Source organism: Sander lucioperca, chromosome 22 (assembly GCF_008315115.2).
Source record: "Sander lucioperca isolate FBNREF2018 chromosome 22, SLUC_FBN_1.2, whole genome shotgun sequence".
NCBI classification, from domain to species: Eukaryota; Metazoa; Chordata; class Actinopteri; order Perciformes; family Percidae; genus Sander; species Sander lucioperca.
This window is the reverse complement of record NC_050194.1, coordinates 23,514,395-23,539,250: the sequence shown is the minus strand read 5'-3', so window position 1 is coordinate 23,539,250 and position 24,856 is coordinate 23,514,395. Positions and strand designations below refer to the sequence as shown.

Sequence of the window (24,856 nt, the reverse complement as noted above, 5' to 3'; positions counted from 1 at the left end):
AATGTGGAGGAAATAGATCACTCAAGGTTTAATATTTAGCAGAATTGAAGCTAAAATCCTCTAATATCCTCTGATTAAAACTCTTACATAACTGGGTACCACTACAGTTGTGATTAGAGGACAATAAGAAGCTGCACAGACCTTTTCTAGTGAGCTGGAACAGAACCAAGTGCACACGGAACAAAATCTCAATCCCAGAATACTCATTTCAGCATCTTTACACGTTCCCTTTTAATCCAGCGGCAAAGTCAACCATCTCGGGCTTAGAATAAAATAAAGATGGCGATGAGAAAGCATGTCTAAAGCACAAAAAAAGGCTGCTGTTTATGAAAATTTACAACTTTGCTATGGAAGTTTACGACTCGCCAGGCTCCTGGATTGGTCGCTGGCGGTCATGTGGGCAGCAGGAATGGGAACTTATTTCCCATGAGGTTATATTGCAGCTGCTGTTTTCCACCGCTCATTCACTTAACACTGGTAACACAACCTTTTTCTTGGCTCTGTGTTTATGCAATACGCGTACGCAGTGTTGCTGTGAGACGCGGTGAACGTGCGTAATTTAGTTTGAACCCAAAATGGGCGATGGAGCGTCCGCGAGGTGCTTCATCGTGTGCGCCATATTAATGTGGCTGTACTTGTGTAGGTATATGTTCTTGAAAATGAGGGATGATCACACTGCTGGATGGTGGGATTACTTTCAATGAAATCACTTGAACAGTGAGTGAGAGTGGGACATTTTGGGGGGAAAAAGACTCGAGAGGAGGCGAGAGGAGTCTTCTTCTGCGGAGTGGCACCCTGCACACAGGAAATGATGGATTATCAACAAAGGTAAGGGCACCATGTTTCTAATATGCCAGCGATTAACTCCAGCAGCACAAGTACGCCGCTGCAGCTCTGTTGTGGCTGAACTGTCACTGTAGGCCTGCTGTTTATATTACTGCGAATGGGAAGATCAGTCTTAAAGAAATGGCAATTATCCAAAGCTTCCTCTTCTTCCATCTTTTCTTACGCTGTGTGATATTCCCAACCAGTTGCTGATGCGTGTTTAACCCGTGACACGCTGCAGCCACAGACCCGATATCTGCGCTAAAATGGGTGGACAATAATCCTAGATGTTGCGAGTTTGAGACTTTTAACGATGTTCTATAATCCGGAGTGATTTCTGCTGTAAACCAGACTGGTTTGACTGTGATGATGATGATAATGATGATGATGATGGTGGTGGCGATGATGATGGTAGTGGTGGCGATGATGATGGTCATACAGGCCCCATGCTACCGCTGAGACACGCTTTTCTTAAAAAAAATCAGCTAAATCTGTCCGCCTTTTACTCTTCTGATGGATTTACTTCTATTTTATGCTGTTTGATATTGTTTAATGTTATTGTTTTATTCTGAAAAACGAGTCAGAATTGCTTTCAGGTTGACATTGCGCCGCCTCATCGAGTTGTTTTGACTTTTTTTTTGTTTTTAATATGTTAATCTTTTATACTTTTGGACAAATATTTGTTCTGATTGAGGCAAATTTGTGATTTTTGCCAAAACTGTGAAGTCAATAATGACCACGTTAAACACATTTTTTGGGGATTTTCGGCGCCTCTGCAGCGCTTTTCTGTGTCTGTCGTGTTTGCTACTGCAGCTTTAAAACACCTGATGTAAGAGCAGATCTTTGAAAAAGATGGAATTTTCTTTTTTGTCTTTTTTATGTACAGTTTTATAATTTGTGGGCTTGTTTGTTTGCTCTTTCCAAACGTCCAGCAGCTGTGGGGCTGCGGCCTGTTAAAGAGGCGTTCACTTATTAAAGATGTTTGAAATACAACGTTTACATCAACATTATTTCTAAACGGATATTATCAAAATAAAAAAAAATATACTATATATATATATACAAAAACAGAAAACCAAATGTTTGTAGGATGTTAATAAATATATGTATACATGTGTATGTATGTTAACATCCTACAAACATTTGGTTTTCTGTCTAATTCATTCAAAACACTATAATACATTTAAAATGCACATTATTTTAACAACACATTTTATTTTTTCGTTATTTTGTATTCATTCATTATTTAATAGGGGGACTTTTCCAAAAGCGGAAGCTAATTAAAAAGCTAGAAATTGTCATTATGGAATCATAAACATCATAAATATAAATTATAACACTTAATTTAACAAATGTAGATAGTAGTAGGCTTTTTTTTTGCAAGAAAATGCTGTCAAATCGCACAATTAACTGCAGAAAGAGCCAGTTCATTTGAAGGTTATTAATAATACTAAGCACCTAATTGATACATAATGAACATAATAGCTACTAATAGAGTTAAATAACGATAATAATAATAATAGTTACACTTAATTGATGCTGATTCAGACTTGTTTCACACATTGATACTCACACAGCTTTTTAAAAATGAGGAACTAGTTTCCACTTTATCACACCGGCTGAGGAAGATGATGAGGATGAGGATGAAGGTGATGATCTGTGTGGAAGCGCGTGTCCTCTCTCGTGCCCTCTGCACGTCTTCATGGACTTCAGTCCCAGTTGGTGTTGAATCAGAAATCAGGACGAGCTCACATCTGAAAAAAAAAGAAAGAAGCGTGAAAGATCAACATTAGTAGTGACGCGTTTAATTTCTGCGTGGATTTGGATTAATTGATACTCATCATTAGGATTGCTGGCAGCTGCTGTTGAGAGTGCAGTGTTTGATTCGTGTGTTTAGTTCTTAGATGATTTACCAAGATGGAAGTGAAGGTTAGAGGAAGAGGAGGAAAGAGAGGGAGCCAGTAATCTGTGCGTAAAATGGAAATAATGCGCAAAGTGTTTGGCATTTCATTGCGATGTTGTTCTTTCTTGTCTTTTCTTTTTGCACTGTGTGTGTGTGTGTGTGTGTGTGTGTGTGTGTGTGTGTGTGTGTGTGTGTGTGTGTGTGTGAGAGAGAGAAAGAGGGAGAGTTTGTGCACGCGTGCTTGTTTATAACGGAGGGGGGGAAGTCCGTCTGCTTTATTGGACTGTATTTGCATGAAACGAAGTTATTATACAAACAGTTGTTCTATATGTTGTTTTTTAGTGTATATGTGTTTCTATGAGTCGCAGCCTCTCTCTGAGTGCGTGCGTGAGCGTGCGTAAAGACCGACAGGCTCGAGCGCTTCATTTCGATTCACCGGGGACCCCTGCGCGCAACAAGAGCCCCCCCATGGGTGCAATAGTGCAAGCGCAGACGGCGGTGATTGGCCAGAGGTTGATCAGATGGTACACTTCCCCTCTGTGTTCAGTGGCACCTCACAACCCCCCCTTTCAGCAAAAACCAAATCTCGGATAAAGTAATGGCAAAACCACTTGGACTATAAAAGACAACAAATCATATTCCTCCGGAGTATATACACCCCGTTGTCCACCCAATGAGTTCCTATTTTGTTAACTCTACTTTTCCCGTGTCTCTGCCGGGAGGACAGGACTCTCTCCTGGGTCAGATACCGTTATATTCCTCGGGATACACCGATCCGTTAAGACACTACTCCAACGCGGCCACATATGGAGCAGCCAACATGCAGGAGAAGGTTTACCCGGCGTCCTACTACCAGCAGACGGGCGCAGCGGCCGCGGCCATCTACGGAAGGGCCGGCGGCGGAGCGCCCTGCGACTACAACCCGGTCGGGACTTTCTACAAGGACGCGGAGGGCTCGTGCGCTTTCTCGAGCCGCGACGACCAGCCGCTGTTTGTCAGTCAGGAGCAGCGCAAAGCGGAGTGCCCGGAGCAGGCTGTCAGTATGAGCAGCAGCATCGACGACAAGTCCTCCACTCTGATCTACCCGTGGATGCAGAGGATGAACGCCTGCTCCGCCGGTGAGTACAAACGTTTAACTCTGTTGTTGTCACGCAGCCTGAAGGTAACAGAGTCCTGCTCTCTGTGAGCACCCTGAGCCTCACAGAGTGACGTTACCTGTCAGATGTGGAGAGCTTCATACTCGCACTGATATGTAATCTACTTAACGTTTAGAAACAGGAGCAGAAAATAATTGCACGATTACAGAGCCGAAAGTAGAGTTTGAGATTATTGTGATTGCGCACTCGGATCTTCATGCGCCCTCAGGGCTTTGGCTGCTACATCATCATCACATACATACACGACCGCACGCGCACACACGCACGCACGCACACACACACAGACTTGGCCTACACCACCCAAGCTCCAACTTAAAGCTCCTTAGCGTCATGGCATCTTCGGAATGGGTCTTTTTCAGTTTAAATATCGCAGAAACACTTTCAGCAGCGATTAAATGTCCAAAACAATTTCATTTCAGGCCTACAATCTCAAAAACAAGACGCTATATAAGCTTTGTGCATCAGTGCGCAATCTCACTCTGACTGTACATCCTTACTGTAATGTCAAAGAACAATATACTGCTGTTGTAAAGGAGAAAACACACCATGGGGGAACTTTTACGCACTACGCAGGCTACATCCTATTGTAGCCTACATTAAAGACATCATTGAGAAGGTTTTTTTTTTTTTAGAATAAAATGTATACAGGTAATTCTAAATTCACTATAAGACGTGTCATATCCATAATTATTTGAAATATAGTGACATTATAGAATAGATTAAAACAGAAATGAATACAAACTTGAGTGCCATTTGCGCACCTTTAGGAAGAGGCTGTGAAGAGGTGTAATAATATATTGAACATTTAAAAAAATACCCACGATAAAGTACAGTTTATTACTATATCATAATTCCCTACTTTATAAACAACAAAATATAATATTTGAATGTTATAAGAGTGTGATTTGGAGCTAAATTACCACTTTATTGTATTTTTTCAGACACACCACTACAGATTTCGAGTGCACTCTCAGGTAGATTTTTCTCCTACACTTTGGAAATTCACTCGAGACAAACATTTAATTATTAATTCATGATTTTTTTGTTTTTTGTTTTATTTTTGTTCCAGGTCCATTTGGAAACAGTGGCCGCAGGGGCCGACAGACCTACACCCGCTACCAGACTCTGGAGCTGGAGAAGGAGTTCCACTTTAACCGCTACCTGACCAGGAGGCGCCGGATAGAGATCTCCCACGCACTGTGTCTGACGGAGAGACAGATCAAAATCTGGTTTCAGAACCGCAGGATGAAGTGGAAAAAGGAGAACAAACTCCTCAATCCGTCAAAGACACCCGAGGAGGAGGAGCAGGCGGACAAGAAGAGCTAAAAGGACACTGAATAAAAAGGCATGTGTGTGTGTGTGTGTGTGTGTGTGTGTGTGTGTGTGTGTGTGTTTGTTTGTTTGTGCGCACACTCCCAACATAAAATGATGTATTATTTCTTTGTAGATAAAGTGCTGCAAATCCCAAGTTAGAGATGTGAGCGATAGTATCTGCACGGTGATGATGTCTGCATTAGAGGTTAAAATCAGGTCCTCCTCTGTTCGTCCTTGTGCTCGTGTTTTTATTTAGGGGACTATGCAAAAATCCGCCAAAATGTATATACTTTTTAGTGTTTAGTTTTTGACAATGTTGTTACCTCATTATCGTAGGCCTACTGAGTTTTGTTATTGTTATTTTTATGACATTAAAAGAGGCTTTTTGTCCTTTACTGAACATCCTGTGGTGTTAGTCGTTCTATAATAGTCCTTTTAGGCTTGTTGTGCCATCGACTCTTCAATCTGTACAGATCAGAAATGTTACATGTTATTTATTGTTGTTCACCTTGTGTTCAATGCACCTCTGGATATTGTGTGCAATATTTTGTTTAGGAAATTGTACATAGAAATAAAGGCTTTTTGATGTATATTGGAAAATCTGGTGGCGTCATTTATGCTTAAAAAAGATGATTTGTATTATTATTAGCAGCAGTAGTACTTATAATATTATTATTATAGGGTACTGAGCTGCTTCTGGAGTCACAATAAACCTATCAAATAAGGCTTTACATTCACATAAAACCTGCGTAAAGATTAAAATAATTTCCAGTTTGACACTCTAAACACGTTAAACTGACGGCAGTGTGGCTGATAAGTCTCTGTTATGTGCTACCTGAGCCTTTTGTGGCCTATATTATCAGCGCGTTACATAAATGATGGATGAGTTCAGGGCCTGACAGTGCGTCCCGGCGGGGCACTACCGCCTCTGTCCGGAAGATGGCGCTCTCTGCCTGCGCGGGTCTCGGGGCGCAGCGGGGAGGCACCATTGACTGGAGCCTAACGACCATTATTTCGTCATCATTTGTAACCATGGAGCATGAATTACCTCTTGAAGTCATCAGTGAGGATTTACGACTGGTCAACAAAGGCACGTGATTCCCGAACGCTCTCCCATATTTGGCCGCATACCTGGCAAAGTACAGTAGGGCTTCATTGCTTATAATTCATGATTGCATCCATAAATCGTGCAAGCACACAGGATTATAGCGACAAAGATCTACAAATCGAGGCTTTAAAAATCCAAGCAAATGAGCTCTTACTTTGTAAACTCGTTCTCAGGGCGCTATCCAAATGGCTCCGACTATCAGTTACTAAATTATGGGACTAACGGCGCTGTGAGCGGCTCCTTCAGAGACCCTGGCACCATGCACTCCGGGTCTTTCGGCTACAACTACAATGGCATGGACCTAACCGTGAACCGCACCAACACCGGCAGCCACTTCGGGGCCGTGAGAGAGGATGCCCGGGGATTCGCGCCAGACGCCCGCTACAGACAGACACCCAACTGCTCGCTCTCATCTCCAGATCCGGTGCCGCCGTCGTGCGCCACGGCCAACCGGGAGCCGCTGGAACTAAAAAGCCCCTCTCCTCCTTCTGACCGGAGCTCGACCTCGAGCGGCAACAATCTCAACACTAACAACAACGCTCATTTCACGGAGATAGAGGACGCCACCGTCGCCTCAGAGACCGAGGAAGGCGCACACAGCAGCGGCGGCTCCAGCTCGGCTCCTCGGGCGCAGCAGCACCAAGACCCCAGCGCCACCTCCTCCACTCCCACATCAAACGATTGCCAATCGCCACAAATATTCCCCTGGATGCGGAAACTGCACATAAGCCATGGTATATTTATTTACACATCTAATAATATTTAGTTCCGAAGGATGTCAGCTGACGGTGTGCCATAAATCTGTCAAGTGTTGCATGAGTGGGCAGCTCGGTGTGGGTGATTGAAAAAAAAAAAAAAAAGACGTTATTCGAAAAGTCTTTATGGGGTTGTTTGGGTTCAGGTTAACTGCCGCTGGAGCCTGAGATAGGATGGGTTGTGAAATGTGGATTTAAATGGGCAGCAGGCAGGTTGGCTGTCGGCAATATAGCTGGAGATAAGAAAGGCAGTAATAACCGTGTGTGAGTGTTATGTCTCGTGTTGGTTGCATGATTCCTCCCTGCTCCATTTCGTGTTGTGACCTCTCTGTGCATCCTCGTGGTGAAGCCAAATTTCAAAGTCTGGCAGTAAAACCTTCCTCTGTTGTTGTTGTTGGTGTTGGTGTTGTTCAGTGCAGTTGCTAATTTTCTGGATTTTCTGTAAAATTGTAGATATGACTGGACCTGATGGGAAAAGGGCCCGAACCGCGTACACCCGGTACCAGACGCTAGAGCTGGAGAAAGAGTTTCACTTCAATAGGTACCTAACCAGGCGGCGGAGGATAGAGATAGCCCACGCCCTGTGTCTTTCCGAAAGACAGATCAAAATCTGGTTTCAGAACCGCAGGATGAAGTGGAAGAAGGACAATAAACTGAAAAGCATGAGTCTTGTAACAGGAGGCAGCGCCTTCCACAACTGAATAACTTTTGGGGGAGAGTCAAAAAAAAAAAAAAAAATAATAATAATCATCATTGAAAAAAAAAAAGAAAAGAAAAAAAGAAATACAAAAGAATCCATGAGTACTGTAAAGCTATTTGAAAGCGCAGCACCTTGCAGCATGCTATTGTGATAGAAAAAGAAGTATTCTGTCGTCTTAAAAATGCCATTTCTAGTTTCCTGTTGTTGTTCTATGATAGCTTAGATGTCCTATTTGGAAAAATAAGATGTACATATTATTGGGGTTATTGACTGTTCATGCATTTTGCTCTCTCTCTCTCTCTCTCTCTCTCTCTCTCTCTGTCTCTCTCTGTTTCTCTCTCTCTCTTGAAGGTGTTTCAACTTGAGCTCTTTATTGTGACTTCTTGACGGTCTAACAGGAGTAAATTCACTGTACAGTTAAAAACAAAAAGTTTCCAAACCATATGCTGCTCTTCATTGAATGTAAACCTGATGTACTCCGGGGCCATTCAAAGCGCTTTAGTGTAAGTTTTACTGCTATTTTCGATGGTTATCTTGTGTCCAGATCCATAAAGTTTCAACCCAATGTGTAGCTTTAGGATATTGTGTTATTATTATTATTATTATTATTATTATTATTATTATTAATAATATTCTTTAGAATAATTATGAGCAATGCAAATGTATCCAACCTGTCAATGTGATGAATTTTTAGTGCAAAGGTTATTCTGTGGATAGGCAGTGATGTAAGCTTTTTTCGCCAATAAGCTTTTTGTATTTGTAAGTGAACTCATAGCGCTTGGAAATAAAAGTTTCTCTCAATTGATTTGTCTCGACTGTATTATCAATAGGAAGAAATACAAAATTCAGGTCAGGTTTGTTTTTTTTGTCAAAGCAGCTGCGTAACAACTTCTGGTTCGCTTTTGACCCGATTTAAACTCACGATTAACTTGTTAGAAGTAGAGAAGTCTCACAAGAACAACAAAGATTAAAGGCGACATTTTGTTTGCCTCCTTGCAGCAGAGAAATAACAGAAATATCTAACTTTTTTTTTTTTTTTTTCAAACTTACCTCCTCTGACTCTTCTGCAGCGAGATGCGTGTGTGCCATGTAGGAAATATGTTGGTGATAAAATCCCCCCAAACACACAGTGGCTTTGGCTTACAGGTATATAAGCAAGGCTGAAGTTGGTAAAAAATCCCCCCTTACCAAAGATTGTATAGACCTATATTACTTACAGACTGTGAAAAGTCACGTGAGGTCCATAAAGTTGGTTTTATGGTTTTGGGGAGTAGACAATGTACTATATAATTCACAACCTTGAATGAAAGTGACGGCTTAACTGCATGGATGGGACTGGAACGGCTGGACTGAAGGAAGGAAGTAGTGACCAGTTATATTAAGTTACTTTAAGCTGCTGGGGAATTTGGAAAACAGGTTTCTATAAAAAAAAAAAATATTGTGGCTGCTAGAAATTTTACTTTAAAATGTCAGTTTAAGTTTCTGCTTTATTGTAACTATCTGCTGCTACAATTTCAGAAAAAAAAGTCAGATGTCTTCCACATTTCTCCACAGCAGAAGAACTCCAATTATTTGGTACTTATAATATTTTTGTTAGAATTAAAATGTCAAAACGTATTCTGTTTGGGGGGGAAAAGGCTTTAAAGCCATATATGTTTCTGCTCAACAGTGTCCAATATTCACCAGGGGTTCTCGTATTAAAAGAAAAGAAAGAAGAAAATTGATTTCATTTGCAAACACAAAAATGTTCTGTGGGGAAAAAAAACATAATCTTATTATTTAGACTTTAAGACTATTTGGAGGCTTTATGCAACGAACTTGAGCGAAGTCCTGAAGCGATTTATTCCGATCTGTCACGAAGTCACCGAGCGGCCAAAGGTGAAGTCTCGGACAACCCTGAGCTGGACTCAGGCTCCACTGACTTAACATAAAGAAATCTGCAGGCTATATGTCTGCTCCCCCCCCCTTATTAAACCTAATGACATTATCTCCAGAAAACTAAAAGATTATATGGGACTTGTGCAATATTTTCAAAGTCTTTTCAAACTCATTTCAGGTACAAAAAAAAAAAAAAAAAAAAAAAAGTTAAAACCAGTGGTGGGCTATATGTGTCCCAGACATTTTCCTCATATTCATAACTATTAAGTGGCAATTTAACCAGCGTAATGAGTATTGCATATTGATAGGGGTAATCTGTACCCGGATCCCATGAATAATTCATGGCGGCGGGGATCATCGCTGGGTCAGGAGACGATCTGCAGCCGCAGATGCTCCAGGAGGAGGAAGCGCACTGCTGCCACACTTTGCACTGTCACGATGGGGGGGGGGGGGGAAAGTCTGTGTTTTGCACTCGAGATAATATACTTAAATGTTTCTATTTCTAATATATTTCAAGTATAAGATACTGCGGTTTTTGGTGATAAATCACTACAAACACGCTGCGTAAATGTAACAGAATTTCCTCTTTTTATTTTGCTCCTTTACAGCAAGGCTCGTCTGATAGTTTACACGTGTGTTTAGAAAGTGGTGCAATATGTACAGTGAATAATAAGCCACCCATAAAGCATTACAAACATATCTTTAACCGTATATGGGTCATCATTTTAATACTAAATCTATTTAAACACTGTTTACTGATGCAGCTTCAGCTTCAACGCAATCAACGTAAATAATACATTTCCGAATGTGTCCTACAATTAAATGAAAATGAAGAAAATGTGCTTATTTTATAATGAAAAAGGTTAAATAACTTCATGTGAATAAAATTCTCGCCACATCGCACGTGGGTATTAACGCATTCATGTAATCATAATGTTGAACTACATGAAAGAAAAGTCACTTTTGGGAGGCCAGTTTATCGTGTCATGGATGTTCAACATCTGGCAGGATGTGTGTGAGTGCAGTGAGGAGATATGTAGTGCAGATGTTCTGCCAGCAGAGGGCGCCTCAGACCGGCCCTGCTGATGATGGATGGGTTTTTTTCTCTCCCCGTGCTCAGGCTCTTATCATGTGGAGAATGTAGAGCAGAACACAGGAACACCAGTATCACTCCGGGCGTGTTTATTAGTTCTCTGTGTAGCTTTGTCCAGGCTGAGTGGGCGGAATAAACCTTTAATCCTGGACACTTTGAGCTGATAGTGAAACTCTCTTTGGAGAGCTGGTTGTTGAGCCTGCTGATCAGGCAGATCAGAATTTCTTCTCACTTTAATTCAATTCAAGTCATTTTTATTTATAGTGTGAAATCATAACAGAAGTTATCGCAGGACAATTTACAGAGAGTAGGTCTAGGTCACACTCTAAACCCACTTTATTATTCTGGAAAGCAGCTGAGTAGACCTATATTAACTGCTGTAGTACAATTTTGAGCTAGTTGTAGGCTACTTGTATTTCCATTTGTGATACTTTTTAGTCCAGCATTTCAGAGGCAACTTTTTATTCCACTATATTTATCTGCAGCCTGTTACTTTTCAGATTAAGATTGTACATGAGAAAGAGGATACATTTATAATAGGCCACACTGAAGTTGAATCCGGGAGACTTTGAGCTGAGAGGGAAACTCTCTCTTTGGAGGTTAAAGCTGCCTTTTTGTTCAGGTTGTTTAGTCTGATGATCAGACTGGATTTCGTCTCACTTTATTATTCTGGAAAGCAGCTCAGTGTAACGTATATTTAGTCAATATTGAGTATTGACTACTTGAGTATTTCCATTTTACTTATTTCCTACTTTTTTAGTCCACTATTTCTTAGACAACATTTATCTGACAGCCTGTTTCAGTAACTTTTCAGATTTACATTTTATATAAAAAAGAGGATTCCTTTTTTAAAGTTTAAAGATCACACACTTCGTGGGTTGTGGGACCAGTTACAAAAAGTTGCTAGAAGTTCCACCAAAAAGACCAAAGATCCCCCCCTCAAGACTTCTCAGATTGTTGCGTTTGAATAACAATGTGAGCCCCAAAGAGGTCAAATGATTCGATATATCACAAAAACACCAAAGATTAGAGAAACCCTTTGGAGGGGCCTGACCCCGAGGTTGGGAACCACTGAACTAAAATAGCTAACTGCAGCCTATTTAAAGTAGTTCAAACTAGCTCCACCTCCAGCAGCTACAACTGTAAATTATATATATATATATATATATATATATATATATATATATATATATATGTGTGTATGTGTATGTGTTCTGCAGAACAAGTACTTTTACTTTTGATAGGTGAAGTGGTTTGTTGCTAATACTTCTGTACGTTTACTTAAGTAGGATTTTGAATGCAGGACTTTTACTTGTAAATAATGGAGTATTTTTACATTGTGGTGTTGGTACTTTTGCTTAAGTTAAGGTAAAAAAAAGAAATCTGAATACTTCTTTCACCAGAGCCCGAAGAGAGATGAAACCAATTATTTAAGGTCATATAGTTGGAAAATAGGTCTATCTGTTCAAATTGGATGTGTTTTTTTTTACATGCTTTATAAATCCTTTGTAAGCATAATGGCAACTTCTTCTTGGATGAAAGGTTACAACTTCAGACATGGTGGATCAAACCGCTTTATTAAAGACTTATTAGCATTTATAACGGCAGACTTGATGGCTAATTAGAAAGTAATAAACCCAGAGCATTTATAAATGGATAACCAACCTGTATTACTACATTATTACCTAACAGACATGGAATAACAATGGAATGGAAATGGATTTTTTTCACAACCTGGCAGCCCAGAATGTGTTCTTGTGTATGCTTATAACGGATCTAAATGATTTAGTAACCATTAATAAAGCCGCTAATAGTAAGTAATAAACCCTTTATAAAGGGTTCCTCATTAGAAAGAGGTTCCTTACAGATGACACGACGTTTTAAAAAGTAAAAGCTCTGCCTCCTTAATGTGGATATTATTATTATTTAGATGTTTAGTATTGTCTTCCCGTCAACCACGCACTTGTTGTCCTCCGGTTCGGTTTGCCTGTTTATAAAGCATAAAGTAACCTCTTAATGATTATCCAATTGTAGGCTATGATATATCGTTTTAGCCAACTTCATAAGTTGTTACCACTAGTTTTACCCTTCGTTATGGAATTGATGGTGAATAAACATCATTTACATGAAATTATTGGTAATTTTTGAGTAAAATGAGCAGAAATTAGGAATTATCTTGACTAATAGTTAAGGTCAGAGAAACATATGTTTATGGATGATCACAGATTTTCACCATAAAAGTAGTGATCATCAATTAGAGGATGGAACCATCCATGTTATTTTTTGGGGAATTTGGTTGAAAAGAAAGTCATATTTCTGATGTAGAAACTTTGAAAACGGGTCATATTTGACCCGAGGACAACATGAGGAGGCTGCAGTTTCTGTCCTCGTGCAGACAGAGGCTGACAACCTGTCATCTATATATACCCTGTAGATCCGAATTTGTGTAAATATAGCAGCAGCCACAAATTCGCGTCTTGGGGAGTATGTAGGTGATGACACTTCACCTCGAGAGGAAGAAAAACACGAGGAGAAAACACTCATTGATTTCTGTGTGTCGGTGAATATATTTCATGGCAAATAATGCTGCATGTTTGGTGTTTTCTGTGGCTCGTAATGTGTGTTTTTGTGTTTTGTATGGAGCGTCCACGCACAGAGCTGCAGGCCCTCACCAGAGTCCATTCGATATTTGAAATGTTCCCTTTTTTCTCTCTCTTTTAGCTGCACATTGCTGGAGAATATGACATCTGTGAATGTTGCAGGACAAGCCCTTCAATGCGGGGCATTGTTCGGCACACCATTTATCTTCGCTTCACTGCACTTCACTGCCCGTTTGGTCGAGGAGGAGTTTTACTTTTCCAGGGAAATGTGAGGAGAGTTCCTCAACAAACGGTTCCAACAGGCTCTCAACATACCGGAGACCGGAGAATCTGGTGAGAAGATGAAAAAAGTAAGGCAATTCAATATCTATTTAACTGGGATGATAATAGCAGTGAATAGTGTGAGTTTGCATTTGATTTGAGGGAATAATCCGTGACACTTTACTATGAGCATAAGGTGAAAACATCCAGTAAATGAATTATTTATAACGCACTTTAATGGAGTTTTAAGCAGATATAAGGACATTTTAAGTATTTATTGATGTACAGTGTCTGTCAGCAATGCGTTATAAACCACTTATAATATATATTAAGTCCTTATATACTTCTTATAAAGTAGTTAGTTAAAGTAGACTCTAAACTATTTCATTTACCCCCTTTAAGTGTTTATTAATGTACAGTATCTGTCAGCAATGCGTTATAAACCACTTATAATATATATTAAGTCTTTATATACTTCTTATAAAGTAGTTAGTTAAAGTAGACTCTAAACTATTTCATTTACCCCCTTTAAGTGTTTATTAATGTACAGTATCTGTCAGCCACTGTAGCCTAAATTCTCCCATAAAGACTTATTTTACATTATTACAACAACTTTATTTTAACTATATTATAATTCATTATACAGCAGCTTCAGGAGTTATATTTGATGACAAATACATTAATAAACGATCACATCTGCTAATAACTATAAGTGTTTATATACTGCTTATAAAGTATTTATTAGTTAAAGTAGACTCTGAAGTTTTTTAATGACTGATTTAGATTTAGAAGAAAAACAATGTATTTGTTTGCACTTAAAACCTGTTTGTTTTTTTATTCAAACTGTGTGTTAGTTATAGTTATATTATGGTGTATGTATTTGCTTTATTGCTTATGTTAGCTGTGGGACTTTGCTTCTACTGTGGACAACTGTGTTTGAATGAATCCAGAGCCATAAATCCTCCCCTTGTGGACACGTGGTTTCTGTAGCTAATTGACAGGAGAGGTTTGTCAGCAGGCCGGCAGACTGAACGGAGGGGTGGAGGAGGAGGTGAGGAAGAGGGTGGGGGTGTACATGTCCATCACAGATCAGACAGGCAGCCTGAAGAGTGTGGAGCTCACCGTGGTGATGAAGACGGGATGGAAAGTGCAGCTTAGGGATATATTGCCATATGTGAATAATAACTGTCACACTGCAGGCCGCACAGGGATCAAACATTAATTCATATTTACACTGTAAACTAACTCATCATGTCAGTCTGCATCTTCCTCTTCTCCGGCTGCCTCATATACGTATCACAGGAAGATTTAGAGTTTTTTAAGACAGCGGCACTTATCAGGGGCGGAGCCAGACGTTGTAAACATTCGGGGTTCAGCCCAGACCTGGGGGGACTTGTAGAACACAATAGACTAGTCTTTATTGTCATTGTACATGTACAGCGAGATTGAATGCAGTGCTATCAGTGCAAAACATCAGCAAAAGTGCAAAGCGGTGTTTGGTGTTTTAAGCCCCCAACGTCGTCTTCCAGGCAGCGCTGCCTGGAAGGCACTAGGATTAGGCAATGGTTAGGGTTAGGGTTAAAGCTGCTTACACACCAACCAGACGGCCAAACCGTCGGCAGAAAAGGCAGATGGACTGATCAGTCTCCCCGAGTTGGTCAAAAAAATGCCTCAGAACACACCGAAGAGACGAGATGTAATACGTCTCCATAACAGCAGGCAGCGCTAATCTGTATTGTTGCCCAAAAAATGAAAACCAGCAGCTGATTGGACGAACGCATCACGTGGGTCTGGTTTCTCTGGAAATTCAAAGACAGACTGTCATGGCGGCTCGTTCAGAATACGATCTCATGTTGTACTAAAATAGTTCACCGAAATGTGTTTCTGAAAACATTTTAAGAGAGAAATAGGCCGTGCAGTTGCTGAATCTGTCTTCATTTCAGATCAACAAAGGTCAGTTTAAAAGATTTTCGTCAAATTTTGAGAGACTCTAGTCACGCTTATCCCGCTTGCCATTTCCGGGTTAGCACTCTACCAATCAGATGGGTCATTTGAGTCCGACTGCCGCCGCCCCTCCGATTATACATGTCAAATCGGCCAAAATGAAGCCCGACGGACGACGGCACGGAACACACCGAACAGACTCGAGTCACCGACCTCGCCAATCTGTCCGACAGCCGATTATCGGCTTGATGTGTCAGTGCCTTAGGGTTAAGTGCCTTAAAGCCAACGGTCGCAGCGCTGCCTTGAAGTCGACGTTGGGGGCTTAAAACACCATTGAGCGTGCAAAGCAGGTGAATAAATAAATCTAAAAGAGCCTCTAAAAGTCACTATAAAATATGTAGCTAGGTTTTAAAAAAGTAAAAAAAGACAAAGTAAAAACACAAACAAGGCATTCACTTCACGATTAATCATTTAAGTAGCGTTACGTGCGATTATTGATATTATATTATTGTTACTGATAAAAAATGGTTTCTGAGTCTGTTTGTTTGTGTGTTTGTGCCCGAGGGCAGCAGTTCAAACACAGTGTCTGGGGTGACATGGATCTTTAAGTATGTTCTGGGCTTTTTTGAGGCAGCGGGAACAGTTCACAGAATGAACGGCAATATTTCCCCAGTAACAGAAAGTTTGCTCCATTAATTTGCTGCACAAACACAAAATTAAAGGAATTTTAAAACCCTAAAATATTTGGGGGTTTTGACAAAATTCGGGGCTGGAGCCCCAGAACCCCACCCCCCCTCACTCCGCCCCCGACACTTATTCCTGACTTTCTTTGTATTGATATAGGTTTTTTTTGTTAGAGCACTGTAGGCTATCAGAGAGATTTATGGCACATATACGCAGTGGTGGAAGCAGTACTCAGGGCCTTTACTTAATTAAAAGTAGGCATACAACAATCTAAAAGTACTTCATTACAAGTTTGTTTCCTTGTACCTGGGGGTCCCTGATGGGCGTCTGTGGCTGAGTACACACAGAACCCAGAGCTCAGACATGAACTGATGCAAGTTTAAGTAACCAAGTACTGCACTTCAGGGCATTTACTTGATTAAAAGTAGAAATACAACAATCTAAAAACACTCCATTACAAGTAAATGTCCTGATTTCAAAATGTTACAAAAGTATAATCAGCAAAACAATGTATCAAAAGTAAAATAACTCATTATACAGAATTATATTCTGTTTTTATCACGACAACAAATACTTTTTAATGCAGTTCGTCAATGTGGAGCAAATTCGAGATGAATTAGGCTACTACTGAGTAGACTAGTAATATAGTACTGCATCAGCTCATATTTTATGTAAAAGTAACTAAGTGTCAAATAGATGTAGTGGAGTAGAAGTAGGCTATACAGGAGCAGAAAAGTAAATAAGTATATCAAAGTTGTACTAAATACAGTACTCATTGATATGCAGTGATTAGGGAGGACACAATATTAGAAACCTCTCTCAGTATAATGTAATACAATTCAACACTACAGCCTCCATAAAGCAAAAAAGGACATTTCCAGAGCTTTAAGCTGCTTTGCATGGCCTTCATCAGCAGTATAGAGTAGCTCCGTTGTCACTGTGGTCCATGAGATGGTCTGCCTGAGGTTTCTGCCTGTGAGAAGGAAGTTTTTCCTCACCGCTGTTGCACCAAATGCTTGCTCCTGCATGGGGAATTGTTGGGTCTCTGTTAATTATAGAGTAGTCTACTCTAGACCAACTCTATCTGTAAAGTGTCCAGAGATAACTTCTGTTATGATTTGACACTATACATAACATTTAATTGAGAACTGTTGAAACTATAGCCTTTATAAAACCCACAGGATGTGGCTGAAAGCTGCTGAAAATGTCCAGTATAATGCAATTTATGCTAAGATTTTCTTATTTCCAGATTTTTCTGCATGGCGCATTGGACTGCATTAGTTTCAGTCATGTTCCTTACTGAGGGGATATGCGTACATGTTTTGAAAGACGTTTTACTCAATTTTATCTTTTAAAATTTAAATAAAATGTCTCACTCTGCAGCTTTAGAAACAATAAAACTTTTATTTTTGGACACCACATATAGATCTGGTCACTATTCCAATTGTCTCTGGGTCGACGGTTGCACGGCTCAGAGATCAAAGATGTTCATTTGCATTAATTAACGCTGTACTCAGTTAAATATTACCTTTCAGAGCCAATCAAAGCGATCGAGCAAAACATGAAGATGAGACATCAAAGCACCGCCGATCGATCCGCTGCAGCAGTCTGACGATGGCCACATGTAAACCAAACCAAGGCCTCATTAAGGAACTTTTTAATGGACGCTGCTGCTGCTGCTGCTGCTGACCACTGTCTGTCTCCTCTTTAGTGCTTTAAAATGACTCACTCACTTCAAATTAGAAACAAAAACAAAGAAAATCTCATTACAGAAACTAGACGTAATGCACTTGGTATGCGAGTGTGTAAAAAAACAAACTCCAGACTGAATACTGAATGCTTTCTTTGCGTAATTTATGGCATCTCTGCTGGCATCTGTAGAAGGGATGTTTGAATTTATTATAAACGCGCTGGACACGTTCCCAGGACAAAAATAAAGATGTCCGTGTGTTCATAGAACTGTGAAAATACAGCTTAAAACTCGCAGTGTTTGGGTGATTTCAGTGGTGATGGGAGGCAGACCGTTTTCCTTATCTAAATCCACTTAACATGGGCTTCAGTGCCAACATATTTCAGCCTTTTTCTTGCCTCTCTTGAGCCACCTTAATGCTTTCAGCGTTTTCACGCTGATGTAATTGCCATAAAGGTGTCGAAGTAGACATTTATCCATATAGAAAAGCGTCTCTCTTTTTTTTTTTTTTTTTTTAAATCGCATGGCTATTTCCATATATGAAAGTGAGCTTGCATGATCAGCAGAAAGGGTTTTCTTGTCACACACACACACACACACACACACACACACACACACACACACACACACACACACACACACACACACAGGCTGACATTGTGTGCTGTATGCAGGGCGGTGTGAGCTGCAGAAACACTGTCCACTCTGCTTCACCCCACCGGCATGCAAAGCCACATCATCATCTAATGCGAGATCTGCTGCTTTCTCTGCAGGATTATTCTAATCTGGGGAGGTTCTTTCCAAAACAGAACTAACAACAACAAAAAGGTGAGAGGAAGCCGGTGTGTGTTTGTTTGCTCGAGGATTGTTCCAGTGTGGGATGAATGTAGGTTGTGAAGGTAATGCAGCCGCGGACTGAGTTATGTGTCTTTATGATTTACGAGCCTGACTTCAGCAGCCGCGGTTCAACCAGAGTTCATAAAGCTGCATGCCTCCAGACTTTATTCTATCTCTCTTTCTCTCTCTCTCTCTCTCTCTCTCTTTTTCTCTCTCTCTCTCTCTCTCTCTCTCTCTCTCTCTTCGCCCTTAAAACTGCTGCTAAATAATTCTGTTCTGTTGGATTAAATTTAATTAAGATACTGAATAGGCTACGATGCTTTTTTCTGCTTCTTTAAATCGCGTTGTGTTTCAGTTCAGGGCAGAATAAAAGCTGCAGCTGCACAATGGACTGTATTATTTTGTATTTGATGGAGATGGATGGATGTTTTAGTAGATTGTGTTACATTTCATTTTTTTCCCTCGAAAATGTTGCAGACAGGACCATCCATTAACTGGATAAAAGGCTGTTATTTATTAATACGCATATGCCTAATGTAATAATATAATCTCAGGAAACTATTTTATTTAAAAAAAAATAAGGTATTTACTTTTGTATTTCTATGAATTTTATTTTCTATTTTTGGGCCTTTGTGTTCGGATGTTTATGCGTAGACTAGTTATTATTGTCATATGTTCTTGTTGCCATTATGTTGTTAATATATTATCCTTTTTTAAGACAAAAAAAATAGGAAATAACCTTGTTCCATAATCTAAAAAGATTATATTTCATTTGTTTTAGCTGCATTAAAACACAATTAGAAAAAGAGAGTGAGCCTCGTTGTAGGCCAGTGAGGTCTACACTAATTGTTAGGGGTAAAGAAAAGGACAAATGTTTAATTTCTGCACAGATTTTACAAGATTGTCCGTGATTTGGTGTTTTCCAGAGGGTTCATTATCACAAACTCTTATTTTCCCGTGGCCTCTCAGGCCAGGAGAGGCTTGCTATTCATGTCAGCATACTATTGAGTTGATAAGATGGATCGTGTGGTCTCCTCCCTGATTCTGTCTCCGTCTTTTTTCTGCGTCCTCTCAGGCCAGAAGCTGCAGGGCTCTCTGGAAACCTGCCATGACATTTGGCTGCCAGCGCTCCGTCAGAAGGTCAAAGGTGCACATTTAATGGAAATGCAGAAAACCAGTGTGACCCAAAACACCCAAAAACACCACGACTTCTTCTTCAACGAGTCTTTGGTGGAGGATGTCAGCGGGTTTGGGTGCGCAGCCGCACACCAACAATTGGCGCAAGTGGAGACGTTTGAGCGCACGTTTCCCAGGAGGTCAAAACAGCAAAACCCCAAGTTTCCTGTGAGCAAAAAGATTTTCCCCTGGATGAAAGAGTCCAGACACTCAAATCAGAAACCCGGCATGAGAATCGCAGGTCTGTAAAGAAAGAGGCAGCAGTTGTTTTGAAACGACGTCTTTTCATTAATGTCCACTTTATGAATTGAGGAAATTAGTTTATATTTTCTCCTTTTCAGGTTCAAAATATCAGCTATTAATCCAGTCAGGTTATTAGCAGAAGGATAAACACACACTGGCTCAGTTGTTAAGCTCATATATTTTTATTTAGAATCATAACATAGTAGCCTACTATTTATTATAAAGGCCAACATAAACAATTAAAATATCAGAAAACGATTAACAGTATTTCAATAAACTTGGATATGAATGCTTCCCTTCATTTAATCTAGGCTACCTTTTATAAGACCTTATAATAATCTGTCCCTTTAAGTCGTTATTTTTTTTTTATTTATTTATTTTTTATAAATTTGTCTCAGAGGCCTTTACAATCTGTACCTCTGAATCTTGATTAAAGGAAAAACTCCAAATATCTGTCTAATATCAACCACTTAGGCCTACCACTTTGAAAAAAAACAAGCGAGTTAAACTCTTGGTCACCATTTTGGAAAATATCTCAGCTTCCTCCTCCCCCTATACATCCCATACTGTAACACTGTAACACATCTTTGTGTAACACCATAACCTTTAAGTTACTTTCAAACAATCTTCTTTAGTTATGTTTCTGTCTTTTCCCTTTCTCTCTCTTGTTATTGATTTCTACGCTTATTTTCTCATTTTTATTAACGTATTTAACCTTTATTCATACAGGTTAGATTGGCTGAGCATGCATGCTATGTTTAACAGCAACAGAAGCATTTAATAACAAGGTGCAGACTGTAATCAGGTAGAGAAAATGTCTGAGAATGATCTTGAAGTCATGAATAAAAAGAAGAAAAACAAACCTCCCATTCACTGCTTCCACTCAGTGAATACAACCTGTTCAACCTTTCCCTTATTTCTCTCCAACTGTTTGTCTCTACAGACTGCACCGTCAACGAGAAGTGTCCAAGCGCGACCCCGCCGGCCTCCAAGAGGACGCGCACCGCGTACACGAGCGCGCAACTGGTGGAGCTGGAGAAGGAGTTCCACTTCAGCCGCTACCTGTGCAAGCCGCGGCGGGTGGAGATGGCCAGCCTGCTCAACCTCCACGAGAGGCAGATCAAGATTTGGTTTCAGAACCGGAGGATGAAGCAGAAGAAGGACGAGAGAGAGCAGGGCCTCGCCACCCCCCCGTCCTCCCCCTCCGCCCCGGGCAGCCCCACTCTGTCGAGCCTGGGTTATGTCCATCTGGGCGGGGATTACCAGCCGGCCTCCCCTCTGCTCAAGTCCCAACAACACCACCAGTCCCAGGCAGCGTACCCGGCAGAATACTCCAAATATCCAGCTCCAGGCTTCACGCACGAGCCGCAGTTTAATGTGCAGTACGACACGCACACCACACCACGCACAACAGACCCAAATGTGCATCTTAACGGGTCATTATTCTCACAAAGCTGCACTCAGGACAGAATCATGCAAGCTCCAAAACTGACTCATCTGTAGCAGAAACATGTGATCTCCTCGACTCTCCAACAAAACAACCATTCATTTAATTTATAGAAGCTCTGTCTTGATGCATGTAGCTATGTTATGATTTATTTATTGGACTAATGAATCTAAATATTAGTCTCAAATTTGTATTTTTACACATGTATTTATTTTATATCAACTATTGTGTTAACTTTCACGCATGGGCCTCTTTTAAATAGTTTCCGGAGACATGCAGCCCTGTGTATCTTAGGTTGAAATGTTCCTGCTGTTATTTCAGCTACATACATAAACACAATTTTCTGAGATTTCCCCCACCAGACTCTCCACAGTAAATACTCCTCTACAAAAGGACGACTGTAATGCAACCAAAACGTTGAAATAAATGGCAACTTTCCTTGTTTTTGGTTAAAGCTTAATTAGCACTTGACACACATCACATTAACTCTTACTTAATTACAGGGGATGAGTGTGGATGTGAGAGGGGTTTTTTTTTGTGTGCGAAAGATATTACATTATAGTCTTGATGTTAAAAAGAAGGCAGGAGAAAAAAAAAAGTCTATACGGTTCGCAAATGTGTCTTTTGTTCTTATATGGGCAAAGTGGGCCACACAAGCTGTCAATCTGTTAAAAAGAGCGCATGATGGATCACTGAATTCACTGCGCTGCTTTTGAGTCTGTCTGCAGGATTCATGTCGACGAGAGGCCGAAGAAATTTTTACAGCGAGTTTATAATGTCGATATTTTCTTTCTCAAGCTTTAAAATCAAGCTAAGTAAGTGCTCAACAGAAAAAATAAAACAGCATAGAGGCCATACATTTAAAAACGTTAGACATTTATATGACAAAATAATACCAAGATGTTACTATTTTGTATTATTACTTGTATTTGCTTTTAAGATAAGTTAAGATAAAAGACTTCGTTGTGCCCAAGGGGAAATTTAGCTTGGTCAATAGTGCTACACATAGAGGCAATCAACTTAAAACAATACAGCCAATAAAGTACAGTGGTACACTAAAGACACAGTCATTAATTACATACAATACTAACACATACTAAATGAAATATAAATTACCAGTTTAAGTATGTTTAAGTGACATACAACATGGAAATATGTAGCACATGCCTTGTGACATTCAGGTTTGGTTAAAGGAATAATTTAGCAGTCTAACATTTGACATCTTTGACAATAATAATGTGTGATGTGTGCCCTCTTTTATAGTCTTTGGATGCCATTGTCATAACGAGCTACCTTTCATCGTATTACTGTTATTATGTGAGATAGTCTATATGGTCATTATTTGAATTTTTTTTTGCCATTCGTTTGTCATTTTCAGCTCCTCTAACACTGTCTGAAAATGTGTCCTGATGTTTGTGTTCTTATCAGATGGATGAGCGAGTTTGATTGAAGCATTTGTCATGTAAATGCGAGCCGTTTGATGGACGAGCCCGCAGACTTGACAGAGTGCTGGAGGTCCTTTGCCATTGGCGTTTAGCGGGTCACATGGTGTGTCAGGAAGGTGATATGAGGGTGGAAGGCAGTTTTACAGCTTTGACATACTACCTAGAAGGTTAGGGCAAAGGGAGCACCGATTAATGACTGCTCAGTCTTGATCAGTTGTGAACAAACAATAGGCCCAAGGATGAACTCCTACTTAGACTACCCCGTGTGTAACCGGGGAGCAAATATTTTCAGTGCCAAGGCCGGATACCACAATTTAAACCATGGATACATGTCGTCCAACTCGTGCGCAACAAGTGATAGTTACGCACCGGACGGGCGTTTAGTTGCTTCAACTTCTGCGCCACACCAGACCCCGAGCCTCCCTCTGCACCCCCACCAGACACACGTCAACCTGGATCTGCAGTTTGCAACACCGGGAAACTCCATGTATGGCTCACCTCTGGAGTACGGACATCACCAGTACGGCCTCGCACCCGAGCAGGACCGAAGCTTCATTCATGCGCAAGTCTCACCCCTCGGAACAAACATGGCTCCCTACACCGGGGACAGTTGTGGGCCTGGAGTCGCAACAGGCAGCCAGTACCTACATTTTGGAAACGGAGATCAGAGGCAGCAAGAATATCCAGAAAGTGTTTACACAAGGTTACCGCCACAAAGTAGGGAGAAGGATTTGGACCATGTGGAGGAAACTTCTAAAACATTTGACTGGATGAAAGTGAAGCGGAATCCACCTAAAACAGGTTGGTTCATCCTTAGACAAATTTAAGAATAATAGCTAGACGTGCTATTTAGAGAACCCATTAGACGTCTGAAGGTAATTTTGATTCTCAGTGCGTAAAAATGCAATTCAGCTGATGTAATGAAGCCCAATTGTTCTAAAAAATGTGTATTTGGCAACTAATGTTTTGAACATGTTTCTATTCATTCTCACATATATCATTCACAGCTCCAGCTCCATGACTGTCATGTTTTCATCCATTCATTCATTCATTCATCCATTTCTCTCCACAGCTGTCCACTCGGAGTTCGGGGTCCCCGGCCAGCACAACGTGATCCGCACCAACTTCACCACCAAGCAGCTCACCGAGCTGGAGAAAGAGTTCCACTTCAACAAATACCTGACGCGGGCACGGAGGGTGGAGGTCGCCGCCAGTCTGGAGCTCAACGAGACGCAGGTGAAAATTTGGTTTCAGAACCGCAGGATGAAGCAGAAGAAACGCGAGAAACTGGGCTGCGTTTTGGTAAACACTCCGGCACCTGTGGAGAAACTCTCCGGGCCTGACACCTCTCCAAAGGGAAAAGGGAAAGACTGTGAACCATGATGTGACTTTTAAAAAGAAAAGAAAAATACACAATATGATTGTGGGGGCCTGAGCAGTTTTCCGTACCATTCCAAAAAAAAAAAAAAACTGTGAAAAATACATGTGGACTTTGTGAAGTATACAGGGTATGTCTGTCTGCTTATGTGCTTATAGTTCTATGATTAATGCTGAATTGGATTCTGAGAAACCTTATAAAAATGTCTTTTAATCAGTTCTTTTATTTGTAACTTTCTTATCATAAGTCCATGTTGTTTTGTGTTGGAGCACTGAAGTACTCAGTGGCATTGTTTGCACTATTTATTTACAGGGTATTGTCCAACAACTGTTGAGATGTTTTAGGTTAATAATAAAGTTTATTAAATGAAAAAAGGAAGTGTTTTACTTGTTGTTTATGTAAAAAGAAAAGGGTCGTA

General features: G+C 40.5%; 4 protein-coding genes and 1 long non-coding RNA gene across 8 annotated transcripts; 4 read left to right on the top strand and 1 right to left on the bottom strand.

Moving 5' to 3' along the window:
• Positions 1 to 142: 142 nt before the first annotated feature.
• LOC118494312 lies at positions 143 to 23,393 on the bottom strand. Its single transcript, XR_004896425.1, has 4 exons — positions 23,381 to 23,393; positions 16,848 to 16,849; positions 11,770 to 11,818; positions 143 to 154 (listed from the first exon to the last, which is right to left on the bottom strand). It is a non-coding gene; the product is annotated as an uncharacterized LOC118494312 (long non-coding RNA).
• On the top strand, positions 423 to 5,789 carry hoxb6b (homeobox B6b). Of its 3 annotated transcripts, XM_035997910.1 has the most exons (4): positions 423 to 828; positions 3,456 to 3,846; positions 4,827 to 4,859; positions 4,955 to 5,789. In XM_035997910.1, exons 2-4 carry the CDS (start codon positions 3,549 to 3,551, stop codon positions 5,209 to 5,211), a joined length of 588 nt encoding a protein of 195 aa, XP_035853803.1. In that variant the 5' UTR covers positions 423 to 828; positions 3,456 to 3,548; the 3' UTR covers positions 5,212 to 5,789. The 3 variants fall into 3 exon arrangements, with proteins under 3 accessions (XP_035853803.1, XP_035853802.1, XP_035853800.1); XM_035997907.1 differs by lacking the exon at positions 423 to 828 and having other exon boundaries at positions 2,416 to 3,846; XM_035997909.1 differs by lacking the exons at positions 423 to 828; positions 4,827 to 4,859 and having other exon boundaries at positions 2,410 to 3,846.
• Positions 6,190 to 8,565, top strand: hoxb5b (homeobox B5b). The gene is made up of 2 exons (XM_031315414.2): positions 6,190 to 7,041; positions 7,516 to 8,565. The coding sequence occupies exons 1-2, from the start codon at positions 6,450 to 6,452 to the stop codon at positions 7,761 to 7,763; spliced, it is 840 nt and encodes a 279-aa protein (XP_031171274.1). The 5' UTR covers positions 6,190 to 6,449; the 3' UTR covers positions 7,764 to 8,565.
• Positions 13,186 to 22,366, top strand: LOC116061294 (homeobox protein Hox-D3a). 2 transcript variants are annotated; one of them, XM_031315409.2, is made up of 3 exons: positions 13,186 to 13,683; positions 19,825 to 20,166; positions 21,112 to 21,671. In XM_031315409.2, the coding sequence occupies exons 2-3, from the start codon at positions 19,908 to 19,910 to the stop codon at positions 21,669 to 21,671; spliced, it is 819 nt and encodes a 272-aa protein (XP_031171269.1). In that variant the 5' UTR covers positions 13,186 to 13,683; positions 19,825 to 19,907. The 2 variants fall into 2 exon arrangements, with proteins under 2 accessions (XP_031171269.1, XP_031171268.1); XM_031315408.2 differs by lacking the exon at positions 13,186 to 13,683 and having other exon boundaries at positions 18,876 to 20,166; positions 21,112 to 22,366.
• On the top strand, positions 22,507 to 24,845 carry hoxb1b (homeobox B1b). Its single transcript, XM_031315413.2, has 2 exons — positions 22,507 to 23,861; positions 24,133 to 24,845. The coding sequence occupies exons 1-2, from the start codon at positions 23,300 to 23,302 to the stop codon at positions 24,441 to 24,443; spliced, it is 873 nt and encodes a 290-aa protein (XP_031171273.1). The 5' UTR covers positions 22,507 to 23,299; the 3' UTR covers positions 24,444 to 24,845.
• The last annotated feature ends 11 nt before the right edge of the window (positions 24,846 to 24,856 follow it).